This window comes from Macrosteles quadrilineatus, unplaced genomic scaffold (genome assembly GCF_028750875.1).
Source record: "Macrosteles quadrilineatus isolate MER2022 unplaced genomic scaffold, UCM_ALF_1.0 Scaffold_9__3_contigs__length_116548681, whole genome shotgun sequence".
Classification (NCBI taxonomy): Eukaryota; Metazoa; Arthropoda; class Insecta; order Hemiptera; family Cicadellidae; genus Macrosteles; species Macrosteles quadrilineatus.
Window position 1 is genome coordinate 18,504,602 of NW_026542602.1, and position 20,337 is coordinate 18,524,938.

The 20,337-nt window shown below is 33.3% G+C and overlaps 3 protein-coding genes across 4 annotated transcripts in view; 1 reads left to right on the forward strand and 2 right to left on the reverse strand.

Annotated features, from left to right (window-relative positions):
- Nucleotides 1–579: 579 nt before the first annotated feature.
- On the reverse strand, nucleotides 580–5,506 carry LOC129003218 (3-oxoacyl-[acyl-carrier-protein] reductase FabG-like). The gene is made up of 4 exons (XM_054431505.1): nucleotides 5,385–5,506; nucleotides 4,129–4,245; nucleotides 3,249–3,436; nucleotides 580–705 (listed from the first exon to the last, which is right to left on the reverse strand). Exons 1-4 carry the CDS (start codon nucleotides 5,422–5,424, stop codon nucleotides 691–693), a joined length of 360 nt encoding a protein of 119 aa, XP_054287480.1. The 5' UTR covers nucleotides 5,425–5,506; the 3' UTR covers nucleotides 580–690.
- Nucleotides 3,078–15,942, forward strand: LOC129003217 (uncharacterized). 2 transcript variants are annotated; one of them, XM_054431504.1, is made up of 6 exons: nucleotides 3,078–4,274; nucleotides 11,339–11,486; nucleotides 12,076–12,160; nucleotides 12,510–12,616; nucleotides 13,123–13,250; nucleotides 14,538–15,942. In XM_054431504.1, exons 3-6 carry the CDS (start codon nucleotides 12,079–12,081, stop codon nucleotides 14,752–14,754), a joined length of 534 nt encoding a protein of 177 aa, XP_054287479.1. In that variant the 5' UTR covers nucleotides 3,078–4,274; nucleotides 11,339–11,486; nucleotides 12,076–12,078; the 3' UTR covers nucleotides 14,755–15,942. The 2 variants fall into 2 exon arrangements, with proteins under 2 accessions (XP_054287479.1, XP_054287478.1); XM_054431503.1 differs by lacking the exon at nucleotides 3,078–4,274 and having other exon boundaries at nucleotides 11,246–11,486.
- A 2,105-nt stretch (nucleotides 15,943–18,047) lies between these two features.
- The window catches only part of LOC129002482 (diuretic hormone receptor-like), an 84,748-nt gene continuing 82,458 nt past the window's right edge, over nucleotides 18,048–20,337 (reverse strand). The window contains exon 12 of the mRNA XM_054430320.1: nucleotides 18,048–20,152. Within this exon, the coding sequence (XP_054286295.1) occupies nucleotides 20,008–20,152 (145 nt within the window). The 3' untranslated portion in view covers nucleotides 18,048–20,007. The remainder of the gene's footprint in view (nucleotides 20,153–20,337) is intronic.

Below are 20,337 nucleotides of genomic sequence, written 5' to 3' on the forward strand. Positions count from 1 at the left end.
ATCCCATCTCAATCCCATCTCAATCCCGTTTCAATCCCATATATATACATCTCAATCCCGTCTAAATCCAACTCAATCTATCTCAATTCCGTCTCAATCCCATCTCAATCAGGTCTCAATCAGTCAAAACCCGCCACAATGCCAAATCATTGACAGGTTAATCAACATAATTTCTTATTTCAGAACTAGGCAAATGAAAAATATTCGCTTTTTTACATAATGTTATGGTATTCATTTTACAAATTAATAACTTCTGGGATGTTTGACCTAAGACTTAGTTTTTTTTTTTTTACAATATTGTATATGCAGGGAGAGGGATTAATATTCCTACGGCCAATTATCAAAAATCATACAAAATTGCAGTCTAGCAAAAAAAAAAAAAAAAAGAAAAAAAAGTGCAACATGAACTTGGCATCAATCAGTAAATATTATCTATATATTAGGTTTTTTAAGGAAGTTTACAAGTGTGTCAAATCTTTATCTACTACTCTTGGCTCCACTGATCATTTTTTACCATAGAGATAATAAGGACTAATTTTGTGGAGCAAGGCATGTATTGAATAGATCAGTTTTTACTGCAGCATGAGAAATAATTTTATCGCAATAACAGCATAAGACTTTAAAAGCCTCCATTTACAGGGACGTGGGCGCCGTTGACGTAGGACGCGCGATCTGAGGTCAAAAACACTATCACTTCCGCAACCTCTGAAACATAAAACGTTTGATTAAATACATTGACGACTTAAACATTATATGATTATAACGATCTGAACAACTAAACACACTCACACAACACAACACATACGTGTTCCAGGACCAAACATACAAGATTTATGTACCTACAAAAAAATCTTAAAAATCAACCCACATTCCAAAAAAAAATACATACTGGTAAACACCGTATGTGGGATAAGTATGGGGTAATTTGGAGAATACTCCTCGTACTCAAAGAAACGCAAATTACACAAATTTGTTTGAGTTATATTTAAAAACAGGAAAGTAGGGAAGTGCTGTAAACTGTGCAACGATACTGTAAGTAGATTCAAGAGGGTTCACTGTATCCAAGTTAAACAGTAAACCTTAGTTGAATGGGTTGATGTTTATTTATTTATATTCCAATGGCATAAGGAAACGCATACTATAAATCAGCTTATAATTTAATATTCCACTAATTCTAAAATGAAAAGAGCCAAGCATCAGCAATAAATCATCAACAATATCGTAATATAAATAACACCAATATAAAATGTTTAAGATAATACGAGGTGTTAGCCCGTCCTACGTACGGGAGTAGTCAGTTAAAACTGTGTATAAATCAGAACAGCTAGCTTACACGTATAAAGACAAATTTTATAGCAGCCTACAGTAGAAAGAGTAATTATCAATTGAGAAAGTGTATAGGCCTAGTCAACGATATCACCTTCCAATTCCATCGCATACCTGCCTCTTCCATAATCAATATCAACACAATACAATTACTCATACTATACACAATTTCCAGTAGGTCTGAATAGAAACCCCCTAAAATAAAACGAAAACATTCAATAAAATTCACAGTACACATAACTATAACGTTGGTGTCCTGACATCATTAAACGAATCGTCCACAAATATCTTTTATATCAATTTCAGTACATCAATTGCTAAATAAATATAAGTGTAAACAAAGAAAAGTAAAAACAACAACATATAGTGTAGTATATTATATTAAGTAAAGTAGCAAGAGGAATTTAAGTTTATGAATTGGCTGCACTGACCACCGATGACGACAACAGCTGACGTCACAGCCCGACGTCGGAGACAAGCAAGCAGTCTAGCAAATGAGTAACAGGTTAGTGGACGTAATATACGATACGTGTAGTTGTAATAATGGCGCAGTCGCCGGATTAAATATTGGTTTTGTCGCAGTAAAACTAGTGAAAGTTTTGTAAAGTGCGTTCTTTAAAACCGCAAAAGTGCGAAATGTCGAGTATCGGTAGAGTCTCGGAATTTAATCCCCACGAAGAGGACATCAGTTCGTATTTATTACGACTCAAGCATTACTTCAAGGCCAACGATGTCAAGTCGACGAATCATGTCTCCATCTTGATAACAGTGATTGGACCTAAGATTTTGGCGGTGTTAATGGACTTAATATCCCCCAAGAAGATTGACGATGAAACATACGAAAGCCTAAGTAAAACATTGGAAGAACATTTTGCTCCTAAAAGGCTCGTTGTTGCGGAACGATATACGTTTTATAGTCGTTGTCAAAAACCGGCAGAGTCAATAGCGGAATTTATGGTCGCTATCAAACATTTAGCCAGTACTTGTAATTTCGGTACATTCTTAAATGATGCTTTGAGGGACAAACTAATATCAGGCATTAGTAATGATGGAATAAGGCAAAAGTTGCTTTCCGAAGAATTAGATTTGAGCAAAACTTTTGCTCAAGCGCTCATGCTAGAACAGGCTGAAAGGCAAACAGGCTTATTCGGGAATCATCCTGTGCAAGATATTTCCAAATTTAGTGTGAACAAGTGTGCACGTGGTCCTGTGAAAAGTGGGAATCCTGCTGGGTACAAGTTAAAATCTTTTGAAGAGAAAAATAATGATAGCAAGATAAAGTGTTATCGTTGCACAAGTTGGGATCATAAGGCTCATATGTGTCCTTATAGTAATTATAGGTGTAATTTGTGTAGAAGAGTAGAAGCATAAACGATGTATTGGAAGCAAGTTTGGTAACATAACCAAACTTTTACTGAAACTATTTAGCCTATGCAAGCACACTTCTATTAAATCGAACGTAAGGCGAATCCCATTGTGCTGCAACTCCAAGAGTCTAACAAACCAGTAATTATAATCACTTATCATTAATGTATGTGTTTAAACTAAAAATAGGTCATATATAAGAGTTTAGATTGGCCTGGAGTGGAAGCATAGTAAAAATAGCTAAATTTAAAATAATAAAACTAATTTTAAAATTACTTTTTTTGAGATGTGAAGTTAGGATTTGCAAGTCAAGTCCACTTAAAACCTACAAGAAAGGAAGAAAAAACTAAATTTCCATGGGACTATGCTGGGTTTCGGGTGAAATCAAGTAAATTTTGATTTGAAAATAAAAATTATCTTTAAAGTTAACTAATATCAATCTATATCAACCGGCTTTTTGGTCTCTCAGGGTCCAATAACTAAAAAGTAATGCGGTGGCCACCACTCCATTGATCATTGTTGATATTTTACCTGTAAAACTCTTAACACAAGCTTACTTTTAGATTGACATCAATGATGCTCTGGAAAGTCTCTGGTGTCTCTTCTAGTGGCGGAGTGAATCTGACAATGCCAGCACAGTTGACGAGAATGTCTGGGTATTTTCGGTATTCAAGGAAGATTTTATTTAATATATCCACAGGTGGTGTGTCGGTCACATCAAACTTCATAAATGAATGGCTAGCTCCTGGACATAACAAGGGGTTTTTTTAACTTTGCTTGAACTATGAACTATGAAACAAATTTACAAAGCACAGAACATTTCTTTTCCTAAGTCTATGATCATGCAATTGAGTTCAAATAATAACAACAGCTATGAACTAAGTCTGATGCAAAGTTGTGGTGGGAGAGGCCCAAAAAAAGAAACATGGTTTTTTTTAGGAAGGGCCGGTTTCTCGTATAAATCCGTAGTTCGCTTGTACGCCGTAATGAGGCTCATCACCATTTACAAGCATAACATAATGCCAATTTCAGCTCTGTATCTGTGATGTACGCTTCGCTGTATGTTTTAAAGTTTTTATTTAAACAATCAAATCTCCGGCCGCGCCCTAGGTATGACCCAGACCGCTCAAAGAAGACCACTAAGAAAAAAGTATTTCTCGGCTGTTTTTACACTCTATAACCCATTTTCGTAATTTAACCTCACTCATTGTGTTATTGACACCACCTTCCGTCATGTTTTAAAAAACACACAGAGAATCGTAAATGACAGCTACAGAGCTGAAATTTGTGTCATTCAGTTCACAAAAGATGCCAGTAAATGGCGGTGAGTGAAATACGGATTTATACGTGAAACCGGCCCTACTTAAAAACCGCCCTCGTATTTTGTAGTTTTACATATTGGTATCGTGGAGATGACCAACATGAAGTATAGCCTACCTGGTAATGTTTCCATTGTTGCCTTCGCTCCATAGTCATCCACACATGTGACAACTACCGTGGCACCTTCTCTGGCCAACACCTGACATGCTGCTCTGCCTATGCCACTACTGCCACCTGCGTCATGCATTTAGCATCAGAAAATGGTAAATGAACATTCATGATACATACATTAACTCGCTAACAATATGCTGGTTTTAGTTCGAAATTTAGGTTAATTTCACGAAAGTTGTACAACCATTAGGATACCCATGTGGAAAAATTGTTCTGGACCAGAAAAAATCCAGCCTAGGAGAAGCACTTGCAAAATTGTAGAAAGTACTGGCCAGAACCTGGGCAGTATGGGCCAGAGCCTGTGCAGTACTGGACCAGAATCTTGGCAGTATGGGCCAGAACCTTTGCAGTATGGGCCAGAACCGAGCAGTATGGGCCTGTACTCTGGGCAGTACTGGGCCAGAAACTTGGCAGTATGGGCCAGTATCTGGTTAGAATTCTGGGCCATACAGTTGTGTGAATTGAACCAAAGGAAGATAAATTAATAAGACACCTTTAGCAATAAACGATTTGTATTGAAAATTACATGCTAAAACACTAACTATTTTAACAAAAAAATCAATTATAGGTGATAAATTATTTTGTTACAAAATTAAAAATAAAATGTGTATGAAAAATTAAATTTATGTTAAGCTTAGCTGTGGGTTAGCTTAATACGATATTAAATAGATATTTTCTGTAGGAAATAAATATACGTTTTCGGTTCTTTAATGGGGTTAGTGTCAGACAACTAGAGTGATAAGATTCGACCTAATTGAACTTGACCTCAGCTATTAATCTCACATTGGTAGTTTTGCGTTATCAAACTGAATCTTCTTATGAACTCCTAAAGAAAATAATAAATATTTGTTTGTAAATGCAAACATTCCTCATAAGTCTGAAAGGTACATCCTTATGTTCATATTAAAAACAATGTATTTTTTAAATATCCATACAAATACTTTTAAAATACATATAAAAATTTGAACGAATCGTGTTTTTGGCCTCTCTAGGGACATCAAAATGAAAAAAATCTAGGGTCTAGGTCTTACAGTGCCATCTACGATAATAGCTACTTCCCTATAGGAAAATTTGCTGAAAGCTAGAAAGACTGTTGCATAAGATTTATAACAGCCTTTACGGTATATATACACAAGTTAATCAAATTATTAGTTGTCTAACAATTAAATAAACGTTATAGAGATTGAAAACAGTAATATCACCTGTCACAAGAGCCAATCTGCCTTCAACCAAGCCTGGCATTCTGGTGTATCGGTTGTGAGAAAAACACTACAAAACTTATAGATATTCAATATATGAAACACAAATCTCAGTACCAACTCTCTCACACCCGCGCCAGTGGCGTTGCTTGGTTAAATTTCAGGGGGGGGAGAAGCCTCAAATTTCCCAACTGCTTAACATAGATTTCCCAACTATTTTTTTTTTAGAAATCAATTTCTGCAACATTTTTTAAAATCTACAAATTATTATACTACACTGCAGTAACATTCAATTCAGTATTTATAAAATTGCATTAACAAAACATAGCTAATTTTACATATATACAAAATTACTCAATTTCTAAAACTTCTAACAATTCATAATGAAATTTTATGACTTCAAAAACTTGAACAAGTAATGTTTCAAATAAAAAAAAAAACTTTACAAACCATTGTGGTAGCAGACGTAGCAGTGTAAAATTTTAGGGATATAAAATAAACCTCAGAGTACAAATTAGTATAGACAAAATATTTTATTACAAAATAATGAAATTAAAATACTTTTAGAAGTTAAGATCAACATTTTAACTTTCATAAAACTTACAACTAGGGTAGGCCTAAACAAGTTTGTAATGATGAAATATTAATATCAGTGTTGTGAATAATATTATTCTAGTCTAGAAAAAAATAAACCTAAAATAAGACTTGTATAAAATAAAAACTTTCAACTTGGTCGATAATAAACTTATACATACAATACAATTGTTAACCTTCATCTTCATCAAACTAGAACTTAAGAAAAAATCAAACTTAGACATGAAAGTCAAACATCAAATTGTACGTCATGTTTTGTCGTTTTGTCCACGTAGATCTGTTTCAGAGTGATTAGTTGATTCATTTTTGTAAATCCTTAATTAGGAATGATAAATGGCTTGTGTGGATTTTTTTTAATATATTCAGAGAATAAATATTCCATTTAGGTTATTAAAAAATAAGAGTTTTAAAGGTAATACCGATACACAAAACCTATCTTTAATGTTATTTTAATCTGCTTATTAGCAAGTACTCCGGTCAGTTAGCCTGCTCCAATGCTCCAAATACCACAAAATAAGGTATAAAATATATTTCATGTGACTGACGTGAAAAATATTTTTGAATTTCTTGAAAACACTAACAAACAACATAATTGAACTGAAGAGCTACATTGCTTGCACTTTCAAAATTCAAACTCGCAGTCTCGCAGACGAATCATTCAGAATCATCAACACAGGACAGGATCAAGGTAGCCAACATAAGTCCAATAAGGAACAAAATATCTCGTAAACGAAATTCCAACAAGCTATTCCGCTAATTGATTATTGATTTCTTAAAATAAGGCATGTTTAGCCTTGTTTAATCAAAGTTAAATGAAATCAAAGAAGCGTCAAGTTTATTTGTCCAAGTCAAAGAAATTTTTATCTTTGATGGATTTTCACAAATATTTAAATTTTGTTTAGTTTAAAAATATGTTTTTCTTGTATCTGACTTCCCAACTGTCCCAACTCGTGGCAAGGAAATTCCCAACTTTTCTCTTTCCCAGATTCTAGGGGGGGGGAGGCTCCCCCCCCTACCCCCCCCAAGGCGACGCCCCTGACCCGCGCACACACGTCAAGCGGTCGTGTTGGGATCCATACCAATTCCATACCGTGGTTACTGCAGCAGCAGTTGGTACACAGATGCAGAAAACAACATTGTACTATGAACAAACGTTCAATCAGCTGAAGTGTAATCGACGACCAATAGACTTAAGCTTTTTTTTAACTGCTACTTAAATAATATTAGTGACTAGAGTGCTCAAAAAAATATACCTAAAAAAAGTTTTAATTTCCTTATGGGCTTCTCTAACCTGATGCTGTTAAACTTGTATCATCTCCCTTAGCATTTGCTCTTAGGTCCATTTAGGTTACAAAAAAGATTATACAGGGTGTCCCAGAACTCTTTACTTTATATATAGTATACTTTATATTATATATTATACTTTATACTTTATTGTTCCTGAGTAAGAAACATATCTAAATATTACCCCAACAGCACAAAGGGCTTGCTGGGAACTTGTTCCAAGTCCATTGGCCCAAGTTCCCAAGCCTGGTTTAGACTCAGGCACCAAAGTCTGTAGACTTGGTTTTGACTTGTTTTAGAGACCGAAGTTGGCAGTTGTTCAACTTGTTATGGGTTTGGCTCCCCAAGTCCAACCCAAGTCCCAACCCCAAACCTACAGTGAATTCATGGTCACAAACCTACTCTAAGCTTGGAATGATGGATACAAAACAGGTCTGGTAGATTAAGCAGGCTCATTATGGACTTGTTCGGGACTTGGGGACCCAAGCCCAATTTTAGTAGGCTCATATTGGACTTGGCTTAGACTCATATTGGAATTGGTTTTAGCACATTTTAGACTTGGGCAAACAAGCTCACACTGATAAATTAAACAGGCTCATTATGGACTTGGAGACCCAAGCCCAATTTTAGTAGGCTCATATTGGACTTGGCCTAGACTCATATTGGAATTGGTTTTAGCACATCTTAGATTTGGGCAAACAAGCTCACACATATAGACTCACTCAGACTTGGTACGATAGTTTTATATACTTAACTGTCGTGATCAGAGATAATAATAATAATTTTATAATAGGCTATAGTAATAGTAATATAATTTATACCTATTTAACATATAAGCTGTTTCACACCATTCATTTGCTAGCCCACCTTTTTTCTTAAACATAAATATAATTAATTTTTTACCAAGAAACATTTATGATCAATAAATGAAGCCTATTTTATGAGTCTTAAGTGATCTTGGAAAAAAATATTGGTTATATATGATCTGTTAGGTTTAGAAAACAAGACATTTACATTTCAAGACAATTTATTAATATAATAAATACAATGCCCACTATCTTCCACTTCACCTTCAACTTCTTTTCTGAATCCATCAACTCCACCGCCTGCTTCAGAAGATCTATAAAAAATACAATTGCATTAGACGAATTATTTGGTTTATTAAAATTTATTATTTAAATAATTTTTCATTATTTTTATTTGTTATTAGAATTATTTGATTATTTGGCATTTTTGTTGGTGTTGCAAACACAGGGTAGCTCTCACAGGGTTACTTACTCTTGTTTTTAAAATTGTTATCAAACTTTTATTTCTTACTGTTTTACTTTTATAATGATTACAGCATGTGATAAAGGAACTTACACTTATCAACAAGGCTACTGAATACAAACAACATAAACTAATGGTTTGGCCTGTTTTTATTTGTAGACTAGGTTAAGGCATTGACTATTATGGTTAGGTTAAACACAAATTTTGGCACTGTTCTGTAGAGTTCAGCAGTAGACTAGTGTAGAGTGAGTGACGTTGTCGATTCAGTGAAGCACTGAGTATAAAAGGTTTAGGCTATAAACAAAATTCTGGGGTTCTTGATGCAATGAAATTAATTGTTTGCTTAACTTAGCTTACTTATATCACAAGTATATTTTTATCAACGGAGTTTAGATCTCACCTTTACAGGAATCCCTTAATTCTTCTTTGCTTCGTCTTGGTATCAAAACCACAAATAAAACTCACAACTAGTAACGAAACGAGCAACTCACAACACCAAAACAAGATAAGTGAGAACTGACATCTGAGAGTGAGGAAGTCTAAATCCAACAAAAATGGTGGTTCAGCACAAAGAAACAGGTTTTAGAAGCGTGTGGTGGGTAGGGGTGGAGGGAAAATTCTTTTGTCATATGGCACTGCTCACTTTAGACTCACATGAACAAGCTTGTCGTGGGTCTGGTTAGGTGTTTAAATTGTAGACTTGGCCAACCAGGTTGTATATGTAAATAAAACAAGTTTAGTTTTGGCTCATTCACACAAGTTCACTTAACCAAAGCTGTTTTAAATTTGTAGTGGGTTCCAAACTCCAAGTTTGTCATACAAATTCAGAAATATGTAAAAACCAAGTTTAGTCCAAGCTCATGTGCTGTCTGGGTATATTGAAATTGTCCAGAAGTCCTTAGTTACTCACACAGCTACCATTTCGTTTATTTAACTTTTTTTCTAAAAATGTTGTTAATAAGTCTAGCCATACACATTCACGGTCCAAATCTGTTAAAGTATTTTATGTTTTGTTATTTTATTCATTTTTTTTAGTTTTGACTTGTTGTACGCTGGTAATGTTGTGCTTGCAACGAAATTAGGCAGAAGACGTTTCGTAAAAAAATAGAAAAAAACTAGAGACAGAGGTTAGGTAGTTTTTATAAAATCTAATGCATAATTCAGTAATGAATAAATAGCTATTATTTAATTATAAATCCAGAGCTCGCTTGTCAATGTATAACCGAATTTAGTCGCGAGCATAACTTATTAGTTGTGAATGGAGTATTCAAATGTGAACATATTATTTACTCCTAAATATAGAATATTGTACATTTCTTAAGGGAAATATTTCTATTTTGAGATTTAGTGAAGATAAAGTCATTTGCGCCTTTCTTCGAATCATGCTTTACGTAAAATTTAAATAAATGATTCCTGATACTAAACATTTTAAACTTAAATTACTAAAATATGTGTGATTTTATGACAAAATATTTAGACCACTTTTATTTAGCATTTTTTAAGTCCCTACCTAACGATACCAAGTTAGACAAGATCGAATAACATATAGCTGAAATGTCACGATTTTTAGTTACTAAAACGGGACAGAACAAGGCCCCAAAGGATTTAACAAATAAAAATCATGATACTTCAGGTATTTTTCATTCGATATTTTTGAATTGGGTATTGTTTAATAGGGAATTAAAAATACTAAAAAAAAATATCCATGAGTTGTTTTCATAAAATCAACCATATGTTAGCAATTTAAGTTTACAAAAATTAAAATTACCACCATTTTGAAACCTTAAGTTGAATCAAGATAGCTTTTTTCCAACCATGGGTCTCTACTATCTTAACATATATGCCAAGTTTCAAAAATACCGGTTGAAACAATTCAAATATAAACATATTTATGTAAAAATACAAAATGGCGGATATCTGGTTAGCGAAACGATTTTGGAAAAAAATGTTGTTCATGATTTTCTCTTTATTTTGACCCAAGTAAATATGTCCACAACTTTTTTGAACATCCTGTATAAGATAGAAATCCAAAACTTACCTATTTTCCGTCTGAATAATGCCTATATTCAAATGCTTTATATTGCTTCTACAATTAAATACAGTAATTGGTTCTTATATAATTCAATATATTCACATGAGTTATAGACTGCTTTAATTGATTGTTTGTTTTTACGATAAATGTGATAATGAATATAAAGCTACATGCGTGTACAGGTACCTTAAATTTAGTTGAACCTTGTAAGTTTGCCGAATGTTTTCATCACATTTTTATATTACCTTTCAGAACCTAACATACAAGGACCCAAGGGCAAATCTTATATTAGTTAATCACTAAGAATTCAGAAGATATGTTTATTATTAAACGTAAGTTACAGTTTCCAAAGTAGAACAGGCTGGTTAAAATGAATGAATTAACTCTCCAATCAATTATTGTTATTTGTCCACCAGTCTTAATGAAATTATTACTATTGTGAAGACCATTTTACCCAAAAAATCAATGCATTACATTAAATTAAATACGCTAACAAACATTTCATGTATTGAAAACTTAGATAATTAAAAATATTAAATAAGAACATCCTATTATCTTTACAAGCACCACTTGAACCGAGTTAAACCGATTAAAATGACTTAACAAAATTAATATTGCATAGGTATTAATCTAGTATCTAATGGATTCATTTCACATGATTATCGGCTATAAAAAGAAAATCCAGTATTCTTATACTTGTCACTTAGTCATCTGATAGTGTGGTAGTCTTTAGTTTGACGACTGCGCACTCGAAAGACCACCGTCTTCTTTGTTTCAGCTATGGACTCGACGATTTGGAAGCTTCTAGAAACCGACGTGCAACCTTCTAGCAAGTTGTCTTCTTGAAGAAAACCCTACAACATTTGATACCTAATGGATTTTTCAAAATTATTTTAACACCAGCTCTTATAACACCAAGGAAAGAAGTAAGTTTTTAAGAATTATTTATCATCAGTTTAAACATATATATTTAAGCATGGTTTAGGCACAAAACCTATTTAGCCTACCTATAATTAATCACAGTAGTATACAATTGTTTGTTTTTATTACGGGAACGAAGTTTAAATTTCAACTAGTGTACCTGTTATCGAATTCTAGCAATTGCGAAGTATTATAGGCGTTATTTTAAAACGAATAACAGTCATAATTTCCGAAGAGTCGTTTAGAATATTATGGAAATAACTATGTACGTAACAGATCGATATAATCAAAATTTCTTGTAAATATCTTGTCATTTTTCAAAAGCTGATCTTGTTTTTTTAGTGTTTTCTACAAATATTCACTCATATCCGCGTTAGGTTGTCCATAACAACGATTATGAATTTAAAAAAATCATTTTTTTATATTTGTTCTACTTGGTGGTGTTCTATGACTTTCCGATGTTCCATAGTTTTCAAATCAGCTCTTTCAATGATTGCCCAAGAAATAAAGCACAGTGTTAATTTAGTTTTCTTTTTAGTAGATCAAATTGTCCTATTGTGTTTGTGTGTGCTCTAGTTGTAACTTATGTTCCAGAGGATGCCAGCACGAGAAGCCTATATCATGTTGGTGGGGATCCTAATGGCTACTTGCCGAGAAGTAAGCGGGGTCGTCGTCCATGGTATAATGTTCTTGTTCATTTTTTAAAGTCAATTATGTTAAATAATAAAAAAAAAAAAAAAATTTCATGACAAATTTTGTATTGTAACTTTTAGGTAAAATCTGCAGTGGTTTCCCAGCTATCTATAATATCCCAAGCATAGGTAGTTTTTGTATGTGCTTTTGTTCTTTCGGGGTTCATATATGTAGCTTATTGATAAAAAAACATAATATATTATATAACACTTGATTTAAAATTAATTAATTACTTCTTCTTTATTTTTCAGCAAGAAGAAAAGCTAAATGAAATATTTCTTGTACTATTTTTTTTCTATTATTGGTAGCTTTTTTCTCAACCAAATATTTTTTAGCAACCGTGGATCTAGGAGGGGGACAAACGGAATTGCTGCAGATGCTTTTGAAAAAGATTGACACGATGGTCAGTAAAGAACAAGAGGACACTAAGATAATTGCAACAGTAAGTAATCAATACCACAGCAAATTAGTTATATTATTTTGCCATATTAATAAACTTCACTAATTACAGAGCCACAGACAAGAAAGAAAAATTAGCTTTTTAACTTATTATTTATCTTTCAGGAATAGGCCTAATTAAACAAATTGTTAGCTCTCGTTTATGTTCTTAAAATTGTTAACTGCTTGGAGTTTCAGTTGTGTCAATTTTAGTATTTTTACCGTGTTAAAAAAACCAAATAACCAGAAAAAAGCTTATAAACAAATAACTGTTAGTAAATTTAAAATATCACACATTTTTAGAAACGAAAGGAAAGTCCAAACCCTTTTTGTGGACATGCCGGTATTCGAACGCCCTTTCTCATCAAAAGACTCTTATCAACACAAATGTTATTGATTATTATTATATACTCTTATGCTCCTTCACCTAGCTACGACGCGTGGACAATTATATTGATTGTTTTTGTATAATTTTGTGTAGTTATTTTAAGTTGAGCTTTGTGGCTACAGGAGGGTTCAGAATTGGCAGATACCCTACTGCAGGCCTCTTCATCGGTCACAATCAAGGGTAACATCACCGATCACGACAGACGATTGACTCTTACCTTCACACTACAGGCGTCCAGGTCAGACCACAGGTAAATGCAACAATTCTCAACACCTACAACTGTTCGTGTACCTTCGATTCCTTAATTGCCACAAGCGTAGACAATAGGAAAATAATACAACCTCCCATACCTTCGTCCATGCAATTCCTTCTATAAGTTCATGAAGTAAACATTCTTGGTTTACTAAACCTTCATCAGAGGTTAGGTAACTGTTGTTAACTGTTGATGGGGTTAGGTTGTTGTTTTCAAAACAAGAGACATATTATTCTCTTCACAGATTCATCACTCGTCATTATGAATACAGAATACGTCCTGTATATAAAAACACTTTGAACTTAAAGTCTGTAGATATTTTTATTTATTTCTTACTTTTTTAGTTTAGATATTTTGTACCCTTAACAATGGTCCAGCTTTGTTTTGTTAAACTAATTTATTCTTTTTATTCTCCTGCTGTATCTTCATCTTGTTATAACGGGTTATAACATTATTCTTGTGTTGCTAATTTCATTGCAAAAGTGGTATAATCTGGAGAACGAAATTTTCCGAACACATTCTTTAAGGATTACTAGTAATATGCAGTTATAAATTTTATGTAGTCATTGAAACGCTAGATAATTAAAAAGAAAAACTGGATTGAGAAAATCCTATAATCTGTGCAAGTGCTACATAAGTCGATTCAAATCAATACAGATTAGAGTGTTATAGGTGTTATCTAAAAACATTACTTATTATGATTACCTGATGTAAAATATCGAACATTCATATAATACGATTACTGAATAAATCTCATGGTTTACTAGTCTTCACTTTGACGACTGCACACTCAAAAGTTAATTGTGTCATCTTTGTGTTACAGACTGAAGTGTTCGTTTGTTTTTAGAACCCCACATACAAATCTTAAATCTATTTGATTTTTGATATCAATACCGGCTTTGCATCTAAGTTTCCTCTAATGGAAAAACCATTCCTGTAGCATCTCTTCGTTTGATAGTAAAACCACACAGCTACGTTCTTTTTTAATAAATAATTGACGACAGCTGGTCCATAAAGCTGGGATGTCTACATGGAAGCCTTTCCGGTAGCTAACGTAATGGGTAAAGTGTACAAAATGTTAGTTTTATAATTAGTAAGATTTTATGAATAGTGTACTACCTACGCTGAAAAATATTATGCGTCGATAGCAAGGCCAAATATGTTTTTTTCGATATTCGCTAAATTTGTTTTGCTCTCCTGGGTTGTCAAACTTGGAGTACTTAAAACACCAGTAATGAAATATACTAGTAAAAAGTACACTAAGCTGTTACGTCTTTTCCAAAGCTCTGCCACCGCCATGATAGATGCTGATGACGAAGACGCTGAGGAAGATGATGAGTGGCGATGCTGCAGCTCCAGCGGCGTGCTGACTCCGATAGTGGACGTCGTGGAGCCATACTTCCTCGGCTTCGTGGAGCTCGTGGTCAACGGCATCCTCAGCACAGTGATCAGCAACTTTCTAGAGGGCAGCAATCTTCTGGGAGACGTCAGACTAGTTTGAACCGTTCTACTCTGTAACTTGCTGTAGGGGTCTAAAAATAACTATTGATTAGGAATCCTAAATAAGTGTATATCAATCCACCCAATGTATCTTCCAAATCTTATGGATTGGCTGAAGAAAATATTTTTAAAAGCTATTTTCGTCGTCACATTTAAAAATGTAAATGGGTCAGCTGAAGACAATTTGATGTACTTTACGTTCTGTAACGCCTACATGTTTTGGTGTCTTCTCTTCGTTAACATGATGTCACGGCTATTAGAACGGAAAACTGTAAGTATCATAAACACAAAAAAATGACGTTGTTGGCCCAAAAGTAAAAATATCCGTATTAAATGGAATAATTGTCAAACCAGATGTTACCGTTATCGGGTCAGTCGGTCAATGACGTTATTTGTTTATGTTTATGAGCCATACTGTTATCCGTCATAATATTCGAGGAGTCTGTTTAAATAATTTTAAAATAATTGCCACCAAAACGAGCGGTCTATTTGTAAACAGTTTCTTCTCTGGATTACATTTCCTTGGTTAAAGAACAATGAAAACATCGTAATTATTCTTATTTTCTTTCCATCCTGTAAATACTGAAAATTGCAAAAAGTAAAGATTATAATAACGTCAAAAGTAAAAACAAAAGTAAAGTTCTAAATTTATAACTTTCAGATATGAGTTTTTGAACTCAAATATTTCCATGGGGATGGTAAGATATACAGCTGGTTTACAATGAAGAAAATTAAGTGTACGGCTTCGTTTGTTAAACAGTGTTACTTTACTGTACTGCCAATGAAATGTTTAACCCTTTTTTACAAGAAGGTTTTTAACATTTTTGTACTTATAGCTAAGAGAATTTTAACATCAAATCTATATGAGTAAATTGATGAGTTCTTAAATTAAATAGTTTATTATTTTGTGTAATATTTTAAATTCCATTCAGAAAATATTCTTAAAACAAATTTACTTCCTTAGTTACATTTTTTTCTCAAACGATTAATTGTTGCTAAATCAACTTTCTGGTGAGTTTTTTTTCCTTTTATTGTTCTGGTAAAAGTAGAAGTAAACCACACAATAAGTAGTCTTAAAACTGAGAACAACGAAAATGTAAGACTTAATGCATGTTTATTGCACTGATTCAATATAGACAAATGTAAAAAACATTGAATGAAAATAAATTTACGATCCTCTGACTATTAATATGACTACCCACAGCTATAGTTATCCCTAATAATAAACAAATATATGCCTAATTTGTGGATCACTACTTTTTCAACCAAGCATTTAAAAAGACAATGATATAAATTACAATTGCAAATAATAGCAAGGCACGAGGGGCCAAGTATTGTTCGTGGTGTTTAATTTGTAGTAGACGTAGACGTTAAAAAACAGGCCTACATATGTACAATTCCCATTATATACATTACAGACTAAATTATACATCAAATTATATAATAACATGTTATCATGCTCACGTACCGGTGCTATGCACAACATTTTGTGCACGACCTTGTCGTCTCTAGTCATTGAAAACCATTATAGGCCTAAATAATCTCGCATTTTTGCGTTCGAAATCATAGGAGACGTTTTGGAAATCATTGTGCTAAAAAGTAACTCGTTATCTGAGACTGAGAATTTGTGAGAAAGAAGGCCGTTGTCAACTAGTGCTGTAGTCTAGCGGCATTATACAGAACTCTTTCGTGTCGAGTTTCCTCGCAGAACACAGACTGAGTGGTATCTTTATGAGTATTGATATAGATCGACATGCATCACCTATATACCATGAAACAGAAATCAAAACGGATCATATTCAACGACATGAGGTATTTAAATTTTTTTGAACTGCTCATTGTTTTATTTGCAATAGGATATGTATTAAATTTCTCCCTCTATAACCGTTAGAGATAGGGTAAATATTTGAAGAACTTAAAAATATATATTTTTGTGTGTTCTAAAACTTTTGTATGAACAAAATTTTGTTTTCAAAAGAATTATGTTCAAAAAAGTTAAAGTTGGCCACCATTTTCCAATATAGTGGCTGTAGCACAGCATGCACGAATGTTGGTTTTTAATATGTTGATAATGGGTACTATTAATACACATGTGCAAAGTTTCCCCGTTTAGGGAATTATTTAAACCAAAATCCGAATACGACTGGACTATAAGTAGAGTCTCATAAACCACCCTATAGTGTATGTAGCACTCTTATTGTAAATGTTATGAGGGTATGCACATGACCTCCAAATGATCGAAATATATTATTTTAACTCATTAATACAAATCTTTTTAAACAACTACCGTTACTTTTTGTCTCAATTTATCTCCTACTGTTTGTGTAAGGAACCTCAAATATACATGATTCAATGACTATTACTATTGTTCATTGAAACATTATGACCAAACAACATGTATAAAAATAAAACATAACAATTATACAAATATTAAATAATACCCCCACCGCAGCAAACATGCAGACTACACAAATTTCCGTTTGCCTGATTGAATTTACATTAAAATATCACCGTAAAAATAATGGCCGTTCCCGTTTAATCACCGTTTAATCCCTATTTAAATAGCATTAGTTTAGCGATACCTTAGAGTTGCTGCAACAGGGAGGATTAAAAAGGGGTTTTGTGTCATTTAAATATGTAGTTAAGTATGCAATGAAAAAGTATTCAACATTTTGCTCAAAATATGTTCATAAACAAGCAAACTACAACAGTTTATTTATTCTCCATAAGAATAACATGGTGATTTTAAATTCACAACTTTTTTGTATTTTCTTGAGTTTTTTCTAATATGGTTTAGTAAGTTTCCAATTTCTTGTGGGGTTGTATTGAAGACTAGCTGAGAACTATATACCGTATATGCTAGGGCAAGTGGTTTTGTTTAGGCTGAGGTGAATGCTATTTCATGTAACTAGCTATTTCTTACAATGACTGGGAAATTTAAAGTTATTTTTAGTCGAACTAACGATTGGGTCAATGTTTTTGAATAATTAACTTGTTTACAGTACTTGTTAAAATAGGCTTTAAATATGATTGATTTCGGGGATAATTTGTTGTTTCGTAAATATATTACTTGAGCATCATTGCTATTGCCTCAAAAAACTGTTCTATAATTTAAAACTTTATATTGTACACATTTGGGTATAACAGGGTCTCGCTAACTGAAACTTACTGTCATTGAAGTCATTAATTGAATTTATAAAATTAGTATTTCAATTCATTCGTAGTTTCTCTGATCCTCCAAATTCTTGTGGGTCGATAAAAAATTTAACAAATTTGAACAATTTTATTACAAAAAATATATAATTAAAATACAGTGAAAATACATACAATACATTCACATCACGTATATCTAACCTACATACAATACAATACAATTTACAGATTAAAAAGATCTAAGCTAGCACATTATTATAGCACCATTTAAGAGTATTTACAAACAATTTTAGCCGCCTAAAAAGACGTCTGTAATTAAATTTTAAGGGAAGTATTGCTAAGTTGCATCGGATTAACATATTAACATTATGGTGTTCTGCTATGTACGCATGAACGAAAATTGTTTGTTATTCATGGTGTAAATAAAAAATCGGGAAACTGTTGATAGCATTGTATCCAATTTACAAAGAACTTAGAAGCTTACATGGATTGAACATCTTCAAGTACTGTAATCAATATTTCTGTAAATAATAATTGTTTGCAATATTATGTGACATACGTCTATAGTAAGCAGTACAGTACCGTAACAACGAGACTGAATGTATAGTGTTGTCGTTTTGGTTTTATTTCATTCTTCGGAAAAATATTTTGGTGAATAAATATATCTATTCAGCATTGCCTCCAGGATTGATTTATGATAAATTAAATAGGTTTACGTCGTCATTCCTATTGTATTCTCGGGCATCGTTGAATTTGTCTGAGACTACAGTAAGGATCAACGACGTAAGGTAAGTAAACCTATTTAATTTGTTTGAAATATATATTTTTTACGCAAGGCAGAACATTGTTCAATGCCTTTGTCACTGTATAAGACAATGGTTGTATTATCCATTGTGTCTATCTACGTCAGTGGCATTTATAACGGTTTTTGTAAGGTTCAAAATCCTGGCCGTGTTACTGATATTGTTGCAATCATATCAGATTTTACTGAAACACGATAAACCATGGCACAATCTCTCTACCCTTAACTGTAACATAATATTCCGATCAGCCGGTATTAAGAAATGTATAAAATGCTAGTTAATTTATATTAGAAGTTTCAGGTTGGGTTCAAAAGTAGAAACACTACAACGAAGTTAAAAGATAAAAGTTTTTAACTTCTCTAGTTATGTGTTAAACTTTAGTCGCTGTTCTACATTTATTACTTGCAGTTATCACTGCACGTATTTTAAATGTAGTTGAACGTGAAGCTGTGCTTCATATTAGTTGTGCATAGCTTTAGAGTTGAAGCTATTATATGTACACAGTTCAGACCAGTTTTGCCACTTTCATAGTTCCCCTATATTAGATGCAGATTGTGTTGCATCTGAAGTTACAATGTTACAGTTTGAGCTGTTCAGTATCTGCGTTAGATGCGTCTAGATTTGGTGTTACAACTCCGTTTAAAATCCAGACTGTATGCCAGTTTGTAGTAGGACATGCTGCTGATTCAATTGATGTTCCAACTATTGCTTAAAATGTTACAGTTGTAGTTAGCTACTCTAGCTATACAGTCTTGAGTAGCTTGAGTTACAGCTATACTCACAGGTCACACTGTAGCTATGAGTGTAGTTACTTCAGCCGTTTATATTTAAACTGGAGCTGCATATTACAGTTGTCTAACTGTAATATGCAACTAGTCTTAGTTTCAATACCTACTTCGGAACACAGTTCAGACTGTAACTACTATTGTAGTTACACCTTTAGTAGTTGCAAGTTGTGTTCTAGATAGAACAACTGTCGCAGTCATAGTTGGTAGATCGGTAGATGGGACTCTAGTTACAGCCTTAGATCACAGAAAACATATAATATGGTCTGTGCTTAGATACAGATTAGTGTAACTTTGGCTATATTCACAGATCATACTTTGGCTATGGTTAAGAGTTACGCTGCTTCAGCTGGAGCTACAATGTTAGAGTAGTTACTCCCACATCGAAGCCACCGTGATCAAAATCTCAGATGTACATTCGCGTAACTAGAGCTGAGGTATTGTTCAAAGATCAAACAGTAGCTGCGTTTGTAGTGTCAACTGTAGTAGCAGCTGTTCCAGTTACAACTGGAGCTACAGCTGATTCTCTCCATGAAGTAATGGCGGACCCTCGCTGTAGGAGCCGTTGGTTCGACTATGTCCCAGGACCGTCATAGTCGTAGCCTCACTGACACTCATCTGCCGTTTACGTTTGAAGAACTTGCTCGGCTCAAACAACCTGTGAAATGAGAAATGTTTACAGTGGTGTTCTACAGCAAACCTTGAAAATAAATCGAAATTTTGATTAAAGAGAAGTTGAACCTTTTTAACAGTAAAAGACTGTTCGTTTAAGGTAATAATTTAATCTTTAGCAAAGTGATAAACATGTAATGAAAACAGGCCATTTCACAGTAGTGTAGCGAA